At 45.4% G+C, this 16,511-nt stretch overlaps 2 protein-coding genes across 28 annotated transcripts in view; both read right to left on the bottom strand.

The window, feature by feature from the left end:
* Kif25 (kinesin family member 25) overlaps positions 1-5,109 on the bottom strand; it is a 32,853-nt gene extending 27,744 nt beyond the window's left edge. For 2 of the 3 annotated variants that reach the window (XM_040758260.1, XM_021234693.2), the window contains exons 1-2: positions 4,948-5,108; positions 939-1,004 (exon numbers count right to left, since the gene is read on the bottom strand). In XM_040758260.1, the coding sequence (XP_040614194.1) occupies positions 939-1,004; positions 4,948-5,016 (135 nt within the window). In that variant the 5' untranslated portion in view covers positions 5,017-5,108. Of the gene's footprint in view, positions 1-938; positions 1,005-4,947 lie in introns of all 3 variants that reach the window. The other variant, XM_040758262.1, reaches the window with a different exon arrangement.
* Positions 5,110-6,237: 1,128 nt separating this feature from the next.
* Afdn (afadin, adherens junction formation factor) overlaps positions 6,238-16,511 on the bottom strand; it is a 115,211-nt gene continuing 104,937 nt past the window's right edge. For 10 of the 25 annotated variants that reach the window (XM_040758239.1, XM_040758242.1, XM_040758236.1 and 7 more), the window contains 4 exons: positions 16,079-16,213; positions 12,629-13,145; positions 9,298-9,382; positions 6,238-8,262 (listed from right to left, as the gene is read on the bottom strand). In XM_040758239.1, coding sequence (XP_040614173.1) covers positions 8,109-8,262; positions 9,298-9,382; positions 12,629-13,145; positions 16,079-16,213 — 891 coding nt within the window. In that variant the 3' untranslated portion in view covers positions 6,238-8,108. Of the gene's footprint in view, positions 8,263-9,297; positions 9,383-12,628; positions 13,146-13,794; positions 16,214-16,511 lie in introns of those variants that run through there. The other 15 variants (XM_040758249.1, XM_040758250.1, XM_040758251.1 and 12 more) reach the window with 10 other exon arrangements.

The following is a 16,511-nucleotide window of genomic DNA, read 5'->3' as shown; positions in this document are numbered from 1 at the left end:
GCACCTGTGATGGAGACAGTGAACGCCTGTGGGAGGGCCCTACCCAACACAGACTTCTGGCTTCTGGCTTAGTCCTTGGTTGACACTGAGAGAAGATAAACTCCCTCAAAGAGTGGGAGAGGGCAAAGGCTGCCCCTGAGGATGCCCAGCAACCTGTTGTAGACAGGTCCTAGGGCTGTGGCTGGGCCAGACCTGTCTGCCGGATCCGTGTGGGAACTGTTGTTCAGAAGCAAAAAGGCTCCAAGGGAAGCAGAAAGGGCGTGGCGTGGGGTGGAGTGGGGCGGGGCGGGGCTTAGGAACAAGCTTCCACAATTTGGTTAGGGCTACTGCAGAGCACAGTGTTCCTCCAAGATTCATGCTGACAAATAGTGTCCACTGTGGAAGTGTAGAGATGGGGCCTTTGGGCGGTGATGAAATCATGAGGACTCTACCCTCATAAATGGACAAGACTAGAGAGTTATTTGCTCATCTACTCCACCACAGGAAGAAATCTAGACAATACCAAGAAGAGAAATGAGCTGGCCATAGATATCAAGCCTGCAGTGCCATAATCTTGGATTCCAAAACCGAGAGAAATGCTCTTTGTAAATTATCGTCTCAGGTATGTCATTATAGCAACATGGGAAGGTTGCAGCAGTTGTTCATCTGTAGATTTACCAAACGCAGAATGGTGCAACCTAATATGAATGAATCCCTGATGCATAAATTATACAACACGTCTACAGGGTGTATCATTAATGAATTATTCCTTAGATACTTGTGAGCACCAAGATACATAATTTAGAATTTATCCCTGTTCCAGTATAGGATGACATGCTGTCCACAGAAATGTTCCATCCACCCCACTGAATGGGACAACAGATCAAATGAAAGCCACTCTCCCTCTGCATCTTCTGCAAGTCCAGTCTATCAGTTTACAAGGCACATTAAAATGTTACCTCTGCCAATTTCAGGTGCAGAATAGCATTTTCTGTCTCCAGTTCAACTATTCTTTCTTCTTTGACCTAAAGCCAAGGATCCAAAAGGGAAACCCATCAACACAGCCCTTGCTTGGTCATAGGGAAACACTGCGAATGAACAGGAGTACAAGAGTGAACAGTCTCAGCAAAGAACTGCAGGGAAGGTCGGCGGTCAGGGTGCTCGGACTTCTTCACGTGCTGCAGAGACAAGACAAGCCCACCTCAGTGAGGCCTGACTGTCAGACTTACTAGGAATACGTAACTCAAGACTCTGCCATCCGGTCAGAAAAGTATCAGGCAGCATTGCTGGCAAGTGGAGAGTTTACAGAGGAAGCCATAGAATCAGTGCACCTTCAAAAACCAGTAACAGCTGGGTGGTGGTGGCACACACCTTTATCCCCAGTACTCCAGAGGCAGAGGCTGGCAGATCTCTGAGTTCAAGGCTGGTCAACAGAGTGAGTTCCAGGACAGCCAGGGTTATGCAGAGAATCTGTCTCAAAATTGTAGAAAAGCAGCGTTCGAGAGAAAGACACCATACAATGGGGTTCAAACAGAGACTTTTTTTTTAATTAGAAAGGGATCATAAAAAGGGGAAAGGAAAGGGGTGAGACCAGCCTCCAGAGACAGGAGCAGCAGGAGAGAGGAAAGAGGGGGAGAGAGAGACAAAAGGGATAGGTAGGCAGAGAGGGAGAGGAAGAAAGAGAGAAGGATGGGAGGTGGGCAGGGCCCCTTTAAAAGGGAACACAGTGACTGTGCACAGGTCGTGCTCTTAGTGGTTGCAGCTGAGGGCGTGTCCTGTCAGGATCCCAAGGACAGGCCAGTGCAGATGCCTGAATACTAACAGAAACCCCTTCCCCCAGCCCCCCAAACTGAAATATACATATATAAATAAAATAAGAAAAATTAAAAATCCCAAACAGACCCCTATAAAATCCCCAACCTTAATCGCACACATGCGTGTGTGTGTGTGTGTGTGTGTGTGTGTGTGTGTGTGTGTGAAGAGATGTGGGCAGTCTTGGAAGATCAAGGAGAGAAAAGGATTCATATGAGGACGGGGAGGTGGAGAATGGAGGGAGGTTGGACTCTGGAAGGAAGTCAGAGCATGGACTGTTTGGATTTTATAAGCCAAAGACGAGAAGTGCACGTCTATCTCCCAAACACAACTGGTCCAGGTGCGGTCTCACTGGGGGCTCAGTGTCTCAGCTATGGATGCATCATTCCCGGGAACTCAGTCCATCCCAATGAACATACAGTCCCTTGAATTAAAGGTCAATACCCTGTTGGTGCCCCAGACTTCTCAGAGAATAAATTAAGTCCCTCCTTCTAGGGATCCCATCATCCTTGCAAGGGATTCTGTCTTTCCTGCAGAAGATGTGGTCCTTCCTTTCATGGGTCTAGTCATTTTTGCTAGAGATTCAGTTCCTCTTGAAGGGACTTCAGTCTCCAGATAGGGATGCAGTCCCTCTAGTTAGAGAATTGCTTTCTAAACTGGCTCACAAAGAATCTAATTCTAAACTCTAATTGTACAAGTCCAAAACCTAGGAGTTAAATTTCTTCAGTTCCTTATCAACAATCTCTGGAATAATTTTGATGAAATTTACTCAATTCCTAGATTTCAAGCTAAAATAGCAGCTACAGTTGTAAGTCTGGTGTTTGGTCAAATGTATTTCAAAGTATTTTGATTCTGTTTGCATGGTGCTGTACATGGAATGTTTTCTTAATTTGCTTGTGTTCATTGCTAGAGCATAGACATGCCAGTTATTTCTGTAGACAAGCATTCCATCCATTGGTCTTGTGTAACTCCCTTCTTAATGCGAAGGGTTTTAGCAGATTTCTTGGGGCTGCATCTATAACATGGTTCCATCTGCAAGCAGACTGCTTTATTCTTCCTTCCTGATGTGATGCCTTTGCCTTTGTTTTCTTCCCTAAATGAATAAGGTGTACCCCTGGAGCGATGCTGTGCACCCCTGCTAGAGGGATGCATTCACCTTGATCCCGGGACACAAGCTTTTCCCAAGTCTGGTCCGGTTAGAATGGGGCTTGGAAAAGTCTGTGAGGACAGTCCTCTCAGGTCTGCTCTGACCATAGGAGAGTCTGTCCAGTGCCTCTGCAGGCCATGGGGTAACTTGCAGCTTCTTGTGGGCTGTAACCCCCTGGCCCCCCCAGTTCCTATGCTGAAGTATTAAGTCCCAGCAGATGACATTTGAAGACAGTGCTACAAAGTGACTGACTCAAAGAAGCCTTGAGGGTGGGTTCTTCTGTAATTTCGTTGGCGTCCTTCTGAATGCAACTCTGGAGCCACAGACCCTTCAAGGGTGCAGAGGGAAGACCCAGGACACCACGGGGAAGCAGCCACTTGCAAACCAAGGAGAGACTTAGGGCCAACTCTCTTGCCCAAGACTTCCAGCCTCAAGCACACATTAATCTCTGAACAGTTCTGGAGGCAGCCTTCAAAGATTGGAGTGTCCATTCTTGGTGCTATTGAGCCTGCAACTCAGGGCTGCAAACCTCTCTCTCCTGCAACTCACGGCTGCAAACCCCTCTCTCCAGTCTACCGTTATTCGTGGATCATGTCCTCAGCAAGTGATCAGCCAGCTCTGTGCTCTCCAAAAAGCGGCCACCTCTGAGCTTTTAGCACGCCTTTAGTTAATCATGCAGCCTGTGACCGACAACTGAGGCGGGACAAAAGCTAGATCTCGACTTCTTGGCCATCCCCGGACTTTCTGGGTCGCGTCACCTCCACTCTGCTCACTGTGGGGCTGGGGTGACCGGAGCCCACACACTCGCCTCGACCCCGTGTTGGGGTGCTGAAAGCGGTCCTGAGTTGGGTGCTGAGGCACACAGCCCGAGGGTGTGTATAGGTTCTGTGTAGCTGAGCTGGGGCTTGGAAGCAGACAGAGGTGTGCTGCTCTGAGATTTAGCACTCTTTGCTGGGACAAATGCTTCTTTTTACAAGGTGCCCTCAGGTTCCCATATGCTGCCTGCGGCTCTCACCAGTTTTCCTTGGAACATGCCCACCGCAGAGCTCCTTGTCTTCTGCCCTGGAAGCCTCGTGCTTCAGCGGCTTAGGCGGTCAGCTATCTCTCCAGCCAGGAACCACCACCTGCTACAGACCGTCACTTTTTTTCCCCAGGGTTTCTCTGTGTAGCTCTGGCTGTTCTGGAACTCGCTCTGTAGACCAGGCTGGCCTTGAACTGCATGGTGCTGCAGTTTGCTGCAGAACTCAACAGACGCACGTGGAATCTACTGGGAAGGAGTGGAGGGAGGGGTGGGTGTTGGCCGGCAGGGAGCAGAGATGGAAGGGGGAAGAGGGAAGAGGTAAAGAGACAGAGAGAGGGCAGACGAGACGGGAGAGGTCCGGTCTGCCCCGGGGGAACAGCGGGAAGGAGAGGAGAGTGGAAAGAGGGAAGCGGGAAGGAGAGAGCAGAAAGGGAGGGGGACGGACGCACGGACCGACCGTTAAGTAGGGGAAGAGCCGGTTAAGTGGGCAGGGTCTGGTCTTAAAGGGGTCCTTTGCACCTGCCTGCAGACTCCATAGAACCCTGGGCTGACCAGGGCACTGCCTGAGTGCATTCTGCCAGCTGACAGGGGCGGGCCAGCGTAATGCCTGAATCCTTACATTTTTAAAAAATTTTTGCTTATTGTATTGATCTATTTGTCTAAGAGGACAATGGTTAGAATTACACAATTACTGTTGTTTAACCATTCTGTCCCCAAACTTGCTCAGTACCTAGACAGCCATCAGAGCTGAGAGGGGTGCCAGGAGCTTAGAGGACACGAGGTGGGCTGAAGGGACGATCGGGGATGCCTCAGGTGGGAGTTTAAGAAACCTTAAGCGCAGTGGGAGGAATCGCGTCCATCATCCTTGGATCCTGGACGTTGGAAACAAGGCAGATGGAGTCGGTCCTTCCCGAGAGTGCTCAGGGGAGATTCACAACTCAGGCCTGGGAGGCGTGGTTCCAGACCGCGGGTTCCCCTCACAACTCACCCGCATTTGGTGCTGAAGCTGTCGCCATCTCTGTTCTGAGAAGCCCCACAACATATGCTGCCTGGGCATTTTTCCCTGCCTCTTCGCAGTAGGCAGCGGGTGAGGGGTGTGGCTAAGTCTTAGAGGGTCTCTTTCACGGACCGCTTTGCACGCATGCGCCGTGCCCACCCACAGAAGTTTCTCCTGGATGCTGCTAACCAGCTCATACAACATAGGGCATTGCTCCTGCTTTTCCAACCAAGGGCAGTGGGATCGTGGTAATGCTTGTGGAATGTCAACCACCTTACCATGGCCCTGAAAACCCATCTCTCCTACATCTCTCCCCATCCCTTTCTGGTTCTGCCCCTGATGCAGCAGCAGCCCTTCCTTTCTCTCCCTCTAGCTTGCCATCGGAGCCTACCACACCCTCCGGCGTCAACTCCCACAGGCCCCGTGTTCATCGCATACTGCTAACAATTACAGACAACTGGCCTGCTTCTGTCTTTTCACCTCGACTGCCACCCCTGGGAAAGCAGGGCGGGTCAGCATTGCCTGTTGACTGCTCAGCAAGTTAAGGCGATCCCAAGACTGGCACCGTGATGATTGAAACAGTATAGGAATAAAATCACCTGTCACTAGGGGTATAAAATTTCTACTGCCAAGTCAACCAACGTTTTGCTTACTTTTATCATAAATGCATAAATACATCTGAAATCCCTGTATTAGCTAGGAAGGGGCACAGACGACAATTTATCTGGGGTTTGGTAGATGTCCTCATGAAGTGACAGAAACAACAGACAAGTGTAGGCCAGAACACAACCTCCCGAAGAGGGAGGGGGCCACAGGAGGGGGTGTTGCTGAACCAGCACTGATTCTAAGTGTGTCTGCAGAATCTAAAAACCACAGCAAATTAAAACACAGGATACACAAACATCACAATTCCAATGCATAGCTCCTGCTTCTACCAAAAAGGCTCCCCACGGGCTCCTTCAACCCTCAAACATGACTTCCTCCCTTCAAGTTCTTTTACATTTTTACAGTACGTTGTATGACCCCAGCCCCTTTTATGCAATGTGCTTGATCACTGAGTATGTTCAGAGAGTCCAGTGACCAATGGGACGGTGGAATGAGACATGGTCCCAGTGGCCATTTGTGATTGCTGAATGTGCAAGCACTGGTCATGAAGACAAAGGTGACCAAGCTCTCATCTGAGACCTGTGAAAATGTCACCTCACCCTAGTTCTTAGTGGCTGTGTCGTCAATCAAAGAACACTTGCCCACAGACAGAAAAACAACTGAGGGACACAGGAGTGACACTCAGCACTGTTTAATGGAGTAGTGACAGATGGAAATGGGGGAGAGGAGGGCAGGCATTACAAATATAAACTTTATCACACTTTGATGAAAACAATAGCAAATACACTTAAATAGATACAAAGTTTATTAAAAATAGGCTGCAACTGAAATACAGTAGAAATGGAAAACAGCAGTTTGGGTGTTTCCCCACCGTAACACACTATGTAACGCCCTTACAACACACATTCACAGTCGCTCTCACTGTCCAGGGAGGCCGAGTCTACTTCACTATGGGTTTCACACACACATACAGAGTTTTCAGATGTTTGCAGGTTCCTGTGTGCGTCTGTCTTCCCACGTACAAGCAACAGCAGGCATCTGCTCCTCTCTGGGAGGTATGGATCTGCCCAAAGGCTGCCAGTGTGCTCCAGACACAAGGAGATTGTACTTCCTAGGCAAGTGTGCAAACCTTCATTAGCTCTCGGGACCATTCAATTCTCTCACAGAGGAAACAGCAGAGGCACTTTCAAATAGGAAGCTTACTAGACATAAAAAATATTTACATTTGTATTTCAACAATTTATCATACAGTTCTTATTAAAAGTGGTTTTAAGGTTGCAAATGCTTCTGTTCTATTTGAAAGTGTGCCTGTTTTCCTAACGTACAGTCTTGTCAGAGAATAGTATGGTACAGAAAGATCATCTAGATCCACATTAGGGCTTTGCCAAATAGGAAGTGTGCTTGAAGTCATAAAGTTTGCTTTTACACAAACATAAACAAGTTGTCTCCCACAACTCAGCTGGAGGAATAACAGCGCAAATTCAAAAATTAAAATTAAACTATTCTATTATGCTGTAAAAGAAATGTAGATTGAGCTACCACAAGTTATTCTTACAGTAATAAGTTCAGATGGCACAGTAACCAATTCCTCCCCTTTATGACAGTATACCTAACACAAACCTTTGTTAAATTTAAATTTCTGATAGCTATGTTTGACTGCCACCTGTGAGCTCCACTCTTCTCTGACGTCTTCTCTTCTACCCAGATGAATGCCGTTTAGCTAGAGAGGTCTAGATTCTTTGGAATATCTGAAATATTATGTAACTTCCCAACATAACCATCATCTTTAATTTTCACCAATGATTAGTCTAATAATGATTTGGTATCTATAAAAATAAAATCCCCTAGGGTTAAACCTTTAAAATTTTGAGAATTTTCAAAACTGAATTATTAATTAGATAATCTCAAACATTTAGGATTGATCAGGAGCTCAAGTCTGTCAAGAATAATGTGTTGTGCATCTTACATATAAGATACTCCATTTAGCCACCTAATGCTCATTACAGACGGTACAGTGGGGACATCTATCTGCCCTGGACTTGGGAGGCAGCGGCTCCAGGCTGACAGTCCTGCCTCCACTGGAACACAGTACTGGCCTGTGCTATTCAGCTGTCACTGTCTGGTGGCCAAGTGGAGTTTTGAGAAAGAACAGAAAGATAATCTTTTGGCCTACTGTCCTTGGAATGACAGGGGAAAGAGGGCAGAGGAAACACCCTGTGACCTTTACTGCCCATCACTCTGCCCCTTGAGTCTAAGACTCCCCAAAGAAGCTAACAACAGAAGATAACTTCATCTGAGTCAAATCAATAGGAAGTAGGCAGGACTTCTTGGTAAAGTAAAACAAGATTTCTTAGAATTGGAACATCTCTAACTTGCAACCACTTTAAAAACAGAAATTAGAAATCACTTTAACACTAGAACTGTTCCCTCCTCTTCAGGCTCACCCCCACAAAACCAGACTCATGGGAGCACAAGGCGCCCTCTTCTCTTCTCTTCTCTTCTCTTCTCTTCTCTTCTCTTCTCTTCTCTTCTCTTGTCTTCTCTTCTCACTTGGTGTTCAGTTCATTCTCAAGTTCTGTTAATTTACGAGAAGCTTTTACTTTGTCAGACACATCTTGACCTTGTGAAAAGAGGCGCTGACGCTCTTTAAATGTCAGGTTTTCAGGGGCTCCAGAACTGCCTGGAAAGTCTGCATCTTGGCTGGACAAGAGGAAAACACAAAAGATTATGCATCAAAATACAAGTAACTAGCCTTTTCATAGGGACCATAAAGTTTCAGCGAGACTTGTTCACTGTTGCACATTACCATAATTACATGTATTGGGGCTGACACAAACTACACCTACACTATGGTCTCAACAGAATTTAAAAAACCAATATATGCTCATATAATTAAATTTAAATGAACAAAGAGGGCAGGGACAGTGGCACAGGTCTATAATCAATATGGGCCAAACAGTTAGGATTTCAACTTTAAAAATCATTCTAAAGACAGTAATAAATATAACCATGTAGAAAAGGAGCAAAATATTCTCTTTACCTAACACAATAACTTTCAAAAACAACTAAGGGGAATAGAGATGGCTCAATGGTTAACCAGAGATCACATAAACACTAGGAATACATGGCAGCCAGCCTGTAATTATAGCTTCAGAAGGAAGAGATGGGATTTCTAGAGCAGCTTGCTAGCAAGACTAGCCATACCAATGAGACAAGGTGGAGAAACAATCTGAGGATGACTTCTGTCAATCTCAGGACTCAACATGCACCCACATACATGCAAATATGTGGCATATACACAGATGTGCCCATGTCATTACCTCAAACAGAAGCATGTTAGCAACATCAACTTTAAAAAAGTTGTACAGGTGCATTTGACTCACACCTGTAATCACAGAACTAGGGAGATCAAGGCATGGGGAAACTATCATAAGCTTGAGGTCAGCCTGGCTACACAGTTAAGTTCTAGACCTACAGAGACAGACTCTAGACAGACAGACAGACAGACACACACACACACACACACACACACACACACACACACAGAGACACACAGAGAGAGAGAGAGAGAGAGAGAGAGAGAGAGAAAGAGATTTTCTCTCACATGATTTTGTACAGTAAAAAACACCTGGATGCCTGATGAAGTCTGACGCAATTCAGCAATGACACTAAAACGAGAATAATGAGAAAGAAACCAGCACAGATTAGACCCAGCTCAGCCCAGCCCTTAAGTACCTTCTAGTGTGCTTCTCTCTTGGGTCCCGAGGAACATCATGGACTGCTGAAGCTGTTCCAGCAGATCCCGTATAAGAGTGTGGTCCTTTTCCATGAAAAAAAAAGAAAAGTCCAAGTTAAAGTATTTACTCATGACAGAGTGTCTGCAGGAAAATAAGCTCTCTTTAATCACTGACAAAATGAGGGATCCAAGGTTCTTCATATGCTCAAAGATGCATCAATTTAAAATCCACTACTTTTAGTGGCTAGGTGATCCAATCACTGCGTCCAATAACTGACACTAAAGCCTTTTGTTCTTAGAATGGAAAAACTGTAACACAGTCCTTAATCAAAACAATAAAGCACCCCAAGCCAGCACATGGCATAATGACCACAATTACAGAAGACTTGCTTAAGTGGGGAGTAAGCAAAAATATTTTAGACACACTCTAACACACTGTAGGAGTTCTGCTTTTGTTTGCTTTCTTTATTATTTATCTATTTTTATTGTATGAGCATTGATGTTTTGCCTGAATATGTCTGTGTGAGGATGTTGGATCCCTGGGAACTGGAGGTACAGACAGTTGTGAGCTAACATGTGGGTGCTGGGAATTGAACCCAGGTCCTCTGGAAGAGCAGCCGTGTTCTTAAACTGAGCCATCTCTACAGCCCCAGGAGTCATTATTTTTTTCCCCGTACACAATCATTGAAAACAAATAATCCCAAAGTTTAAGAGTTAAACCTGTCTATGATCAAAGTTCCTTTGTGTAGGATAACTAGATTTCTTTTTCAAGATAGATGCTAACTATTAAAAGCAAAATAAAGCCTTTGAAGCAATGAGCTACCAAAACCAAACTAGAATAAAATTCCTAGCATTCCGTATTAGTGCTGCTGACAAAAACTTCCAAGAGAACAAAATGTGAGGCAGAATTAGCTTGGCCCTGTGTGCACACATCTGTCTTGGCCATGAAGTCACAGTTAAGCTTGATGCCCACCAGTTAGCCAGCATTTGCCAAGACCTCAGGACGCATACACAGAGGATACAGACAAAGACTTACTGTGTATCAAATTATATAACGCTGTAATAAATAATATCTCAGCACTATTACAGTATCTGCTGTAACAGTACAAAACAAAGGAAGGGGCTGGAGAGGGAGCTGAGCAGCTTAGCAGTACTTGCTGCTCTTGCAAAGGACCAGGGTCAGGCTCCTAGCACCCATGTGGGGGCTTACAACCACCTCAAGTTCCTGGTGACACAGACATACATGCAGACAAAACACTCATACAATAAAAACATTCACACCTGAGGAACCAGCGTCTAACAAAATAGAGTACAAAAGGCTCAGAATATTTGTCAAACATGGGAGATTGGATTAAATAGACCACAAAATTACCGCCATGTCTTTACATTAAAACACTCCTCTTTAGACAAGAGGCAGGAGAATGGATTTTCCTCCATATAAAGAACCTGTGGGTAGAATATTTTGGACCTATCTAGACAGAGCCCAGCAGCCCGGAAGTTTAGGGTCCCCAAGGCATCACAGAGCATGTCACCTTCAGCAAAGACTCAAAAAAAAAAAAAAAAAAAAAACAAAAACAAAAAACACCAAAAAAAAAAAAAAAAAAAACCCACTTCTACCTCCTAGCAATCCACGGTGGGTTCTTATATTGGTAATTTGCATAGTAGTTGGTTTCAATTCCCAACCTTATATTCATTTTGTCTGTTATTAAGAATGCTGTACTTCTGAGCTTTGCTGAGAGTGACATTGGCTTCTTCCATGAGCAAAAATCAGTTCTTCAAAATTTCCAGAGTGTTTAGTTTGTTACAATGTTAAAACTTTGAGCTGACTATATGTATAAAACTGTCCATTGTAATTTCCAAAGTGTTCTAGTAAAACAAAAACATCATTTAAAGATATGCTGCCATTGAAATTCAGTCTTAATCATTTCAATTCCATAAGCTCTGTATCTCTCATGACCCCTTGGAAGAGGCCAAGTCCCACCTGCAGAAGCATGCCTCACCACAGAAAAGGGTTAGACACAGCACATGACGGAGATGAAGACGACAGGGCCAGAAAGCTGCTGGATGTGCAGATGGCCCCAAAGAGGCCATGAGCTGCCCCAGAGTGGAGCATTAGGCATGAAGCACAGTGAGGTTTCGTGGTGTAACTAAGGGCCAAAGCCGACACGTATGACTCCTAACTATACTGAGACAGTCAGTTTGTTCAAGGTTCGTATAAGCATTTTGCTTCAAAATTTATTGCTATTCCATGAATGCCTTGAAAGAGCACCAATTTTTCAACATTTATGGTAGAAATTTTATAAAAGGACTCGATTTTTGGCTTTCAGAGTGACTTGAGCATACTACTACATCTCCAAAATAGATTAAAAGACTGATACAGGTGGGGAAAAAAAGAATTCTGACCAAACTCTATCACTTAAGTAGGAAACAAACTCTGAGTCTTAAAGAGAGTTTGACTTTTCTCAGAACTGCTGAGTTCACATGTTTGTGTAAAGATGAAGCCACTCACATTCATTAAAATTACATTTTTGGATGCTTGATGCCACAATTCCACTTCATTTACGGTCATGGTAGTTTGAAGTCTTAATTTGAATATAATTGAGCTACACCTTCAGCATAAATTCAATGCTTACTACAACTCTGTGGGTAATAGCCTCTGTGCTCATCATTAACAGCCCCCTCCCCCCATTCAGAAGCTGCTTGGGTGCTAGTGCTTTGGGGTCAAGAGAGCAAGACAATGAAAGGGAATGGAACAAGTAAGAGGGACAGAGGAAGAACTTCAAGATGAGGGTCTGTGGGCAAGGGCTGCCTGTGTTAGGAGTAAAGCTGTCCTGCTAACTCGTTCAGTGCATGTTGCAACTCCCAGCCACGCTTCCACAGAGGGCATGAGTCCCTGCACAGGCCTCAGGAATAGAACCAAGTGTTCTGCTGACATTAAATGAAGCGAACTTTAAGAGCACCTGACACTCTGGCCCTGATGTCTGATCGAGAAGGCACTTGATTGACAAAGGTAACAATTACTTGAAGAGGCACAGAAAACTAAGCCAAGACCAACAGTACTTGAGATAATTTGGTAATAGTGGAGGACTGACTGTTGTCAGTAGATTAAAGAGTTGGAGTGCCTTAAAGTGTAAGAGAAATTGGAGTATCAAGGCTTAATTAACAGAGCATTAGCACAAACACCGCAATCAGGGTGCACAGGGAGATCATGTGCTGAGAGTGACAGGCGTGGTCTCAGTGTGCAGTGCCAAGTGGCAGGGTGCAGAGACCCCAGGCTCAATCATCGAGACAAGAGAGGTCTGATTCGCCATTCCACCATTCCCACTTTACCTCTACCTTTCCAGGGGCCAGGACGGCAGAAGCTCGGTTTGCCTGGAGGGGGTGGGGGCTGGCCTGCTTTGTTAGCAGTACTGTTGGCTTTGGCCAAGGGTGGCTGGAATGAGTTGGAGAGAAAGATGCCATCCGAGGCTGGGCGTGGCTGGCAGGGGGGCTGCTGCGGCTTAGGGGCAGCAAGAGGAAGGTGCTCATGAGACCTCCTTGTGCTGGGGTACTTATCCTGACCTGCTGGGCCGCAGTCCTCCTCCTCATCATCATCATATGCAACAAACTTGGCAGTGAACAGCGAGTCTGGGGAGAGGACCTGTGTTTTGAGGTAGGAGGCGTTTCGCTGAGGTGGGGGAGGAGGGGCGCTGGGTGCTGGGGACGGGGATGGGGGCTCATAGTCCCGTGGAAGTGGAGGTCGGCTCAGCCCAGGCTCTTCGGGCTCCAGCAACCTTCGTGCTGCCTCGTCGTGCTGTCTGCGCCTCTCAGCTTCTAGGCGGCTGTAATACCCTTCTTCCTGTCGCCTCTGCAGGCGGGAATAGACAAGAGTGCAAAAGGTCATGGGTCAGAGGGCCATCAGCGGACCCTCTGTGCCTTCACAGGGAACGACAGGTACACCCATCACCACTACCCATCACTACACTGGCGTGTCCACAGGACGTCATGTGTCAGTGTCATAACTACTGTAACAGAGGAGGAAGGCCACTCCCAACTGGTCTTGTCTCAGGATCTATGAAGACGCACGCACACTGCTCCACACTGACATGGACTGCTCAGTGTCTCAGGATCTATGAAGACGCACGCACACTGCTCCACACTGACATGGACTGCTCAGTGTCTCAGGATCTATGAAGACGCACGCACACTGCTCCACACTGACATAACTGCTCACAAGTGTGGGATTAGTCAACTCTCAGGACTTTCCTTTACACAGCCAGACTCTGGGTCATTTATATTCTTTCTTCTTCCTCTTTTCCTCCAACATTTTCTCTCCTTTTCTGTTTGGACAGAGTATTAACTTACCTGTTTCTGCTGTGTTTCAATAGGAAACCATAAACAGTAAGAAATATCACTCATTTTCTCAAAGCCACAATCTAACAAGTATGCTTTCCACAGTTAATGTATGTTTCAAATCTTAATAAACTCTCTGAGGAACAGAAAATGAGAGCCAAGCATTAATAGTAATAGCAGCAGATATATTCTGACACACACTGTACATTTTCATCCAGGCAAACTACAGTTGACAGTATTGAAATTCTTTTAACATTAAAAAGGCAACGACACAGCTTTGTTAAGGGTTGACAAGAGCTTAGAGCACAGGAAGAAAGTGAATATGGAAAGGATGGGAGAGCAAACAAATCACCCGCCTCGAACGAAGCTAACGTTCGGTGCTAGAAAACCACGTGCAGCCAGGCTCAAGTCCATCCAGCCCCAGGAAACTAGCGTCAAGGACCTGCTGGTATGATGGGCTTGCTTGACCCTCACTATGCTGCATTCTTCCTCTGCTCCCTCCAGAGCTTCACACAAGCACACAGTGGACATACAATGCAAGGCTCCCTGCTTCGTACTCTGAGAAACAAAAGGGAAGACTAAGGCCAGCCCCACTCACTACCCTTGCCCAGATTTCCAGCTTTATTTCTTGTTCTATGTTATAAAATCCTAAAGGAAAGATATTTTTATCTTCTTGACTATACAAAATTAGCACTATCTAGGTTGGGTAATTAAGCTACAATGACATCTGTGGCTTTTAAGTGGCACTGTTGAGAATGTTAAAATTACATGAAGAACAATTATTTGATAACACTGTACGGAGAGGCCAAACCAACCTTTTTTTCAGTTATACCAAGAGCAGATACAATTAAATGACCATGGTGACTTTATCCAGAAAACAAATGCACATGTTTCATAACAAATCAAACCCATCAATTGTGGACATTCTGTAGTAAAAATAGTATTTCAGTTTCCTTTTACAGTGACTACTCAATTATAGAAACAGTTACTAGAACACAAGTATGTTTGACATAATTATGAGTTAGAAGAACGCACGTAAGAAGAATTAACCTAGACTTTCTCAACACAGAAAGCACAGCCTGCATCTCTCTGAGTGCACAGCCCCGATGCAACCACCAGGCTGCTTCATCCAGGCTCCAGCAAGGCCAGGGCTGTTCTCATTATAACGAGGCAGCTGGCCAGCCCTGAGCTGGGAAAGAACCCATCCCCGCAACCCGAGGATTCTCAGGGAATACACAGCAAAGCGAGACCACCACCGTAACTTAGAAAATTGGCTGGATCCAGTGCTGGGCACTTCCTGATTTCCTGCAGGGATCATCACTTTCAACTAGCATTACCCAAGTTAAAGGCTCTTGGGCACTCTAGCCCTGAAGCTCAGTCTTTCAGAATGGCTCTGCTGTTAGTGTGTAGCAGCCACTGCTCTAGATGCAAACTGTGGCCTCACATCATCGACTGTTTCATTTAAATGAGCCACACCACATCTGCCAATCTTACTCTTAGATTGTCCTTTGACCAATTCATCATTTCCCTAAAAATTTAGAGCTTCCTTAAAATTTTATTTATTTATTTTTTTGCTTTTTTGGGAGGAGGGATGTTCCTATTTACATAGTTCACTGGGACTATCAAGGAAGTAACAATAAAAACTAAACTTTTCTCCATCTGAAATAGTGACACTCAGAACTTCTACCTTCACAGAAGGTAAGTAACAGAAAAACAGCTTCTCTCAAACCACACAGCAGCATGCAATACCCAGGGGCAGGGCAGAGCCACCCTGGGCTCAAGGTGGCCACTCCTCACCCAAGAGAGCTCTGCCCCAGACAGGAAGAGCTGAGAACTACATCTTGGAAGTTTCTGCTTTGAAGACTGTCAAAATTGCTATCGCTTTAAAATTCAACTATGGAAATTATTTGAGTTAAAACCCACATATGGAAATAATCAGAATATTTGTTGGGTTGCATACTAAATTTTCCTTGCATGTGTTTTACAAGTCATCTACACTCTCTTTACCATCAACCAGAACTAAGTAGTTCTAATGAATAACCTGTTTGAAATGGTTACCGACCGCCTTGCTATGTTCCTACTGCCTCCCAGAGTTCACACTAACTTCTCACAGTAACTGAATAAGCAACACCTTCATAAAAGCCACCTGGACCCTGTCTGGGGGACCAGAGCACTATCACATCCCAGACCTCTTGCTCTGGGGCATGGTGCTCAAGAGTTTGAGTGAGACCAGATCAGAAGGCAAAGGAGCCTGAAGACAGTCCAGAAGAGAGGTAGGCAGGCCAGATGGGGCTAGAGTTTTTGGTCCAATAGCAAAAGCTGGAATATCCGTCCCTGTTCTGTCTTATGCATCCTAGATACATGTAATTTCTAGCCCCCTTTGCCCTAGCCAATCATTTGTGTTCAGGCTAATCTGGTAAAAACTAGCTGCCTTTAGAGGACCATAACCTTTTCTTCAGCATCTCTCTTTACTCGCTCCTCCTCCTGATGGCGTCGATCTTCCTCTTGTCTTACACGATCTTCTGCTTCTCGTTTGCGCATCTCTTCCAACTGCTGCTGGCGCCTGCGCTCCTCATCCTGCAACTAACAATAAACTGAATTTAACTTTCACCCAGTAAAACCCACCAGCAGACATAAAAAGCACATCCTGAAACAAGCACGGGCACAGACACACACCCACACCCACACATAGACATGGAAAGCCAAGTAAAAAACACCAGGCTAAATCACTGTGGGAAGATGGTAAAGCTCATGTATTAATTAGCTCTTATCACTTCAAAGTCAGTTACCTAAAGCTTTGTCTCCACAGTCCCAGTGCTATTCTTTCAATGATCATAACTCAAAGAAACAAGTTATTTCATACATTCATGCATTAATCAAG

Source organism: Mesocricetus auratus, unplaced genomic scaffold, assembly GCF_017639785.1.
Source record: "Mesocricetus auratus isolate SY011 unplaced genomic scaffold, BCM_Maur_2.0 Super-Scaffold_100018, whole genome shotgun sequence".
Classification (NCBI taxonomy): Eukaryota; Metazoa; Chordata; class Mammalia; order Rodentia; family Cricetidae; genus Mesocricetus; species Mesocricetus auratus.
This window is presented reverse-complemented; position numbering and strand designations above follow the sequence as displayed.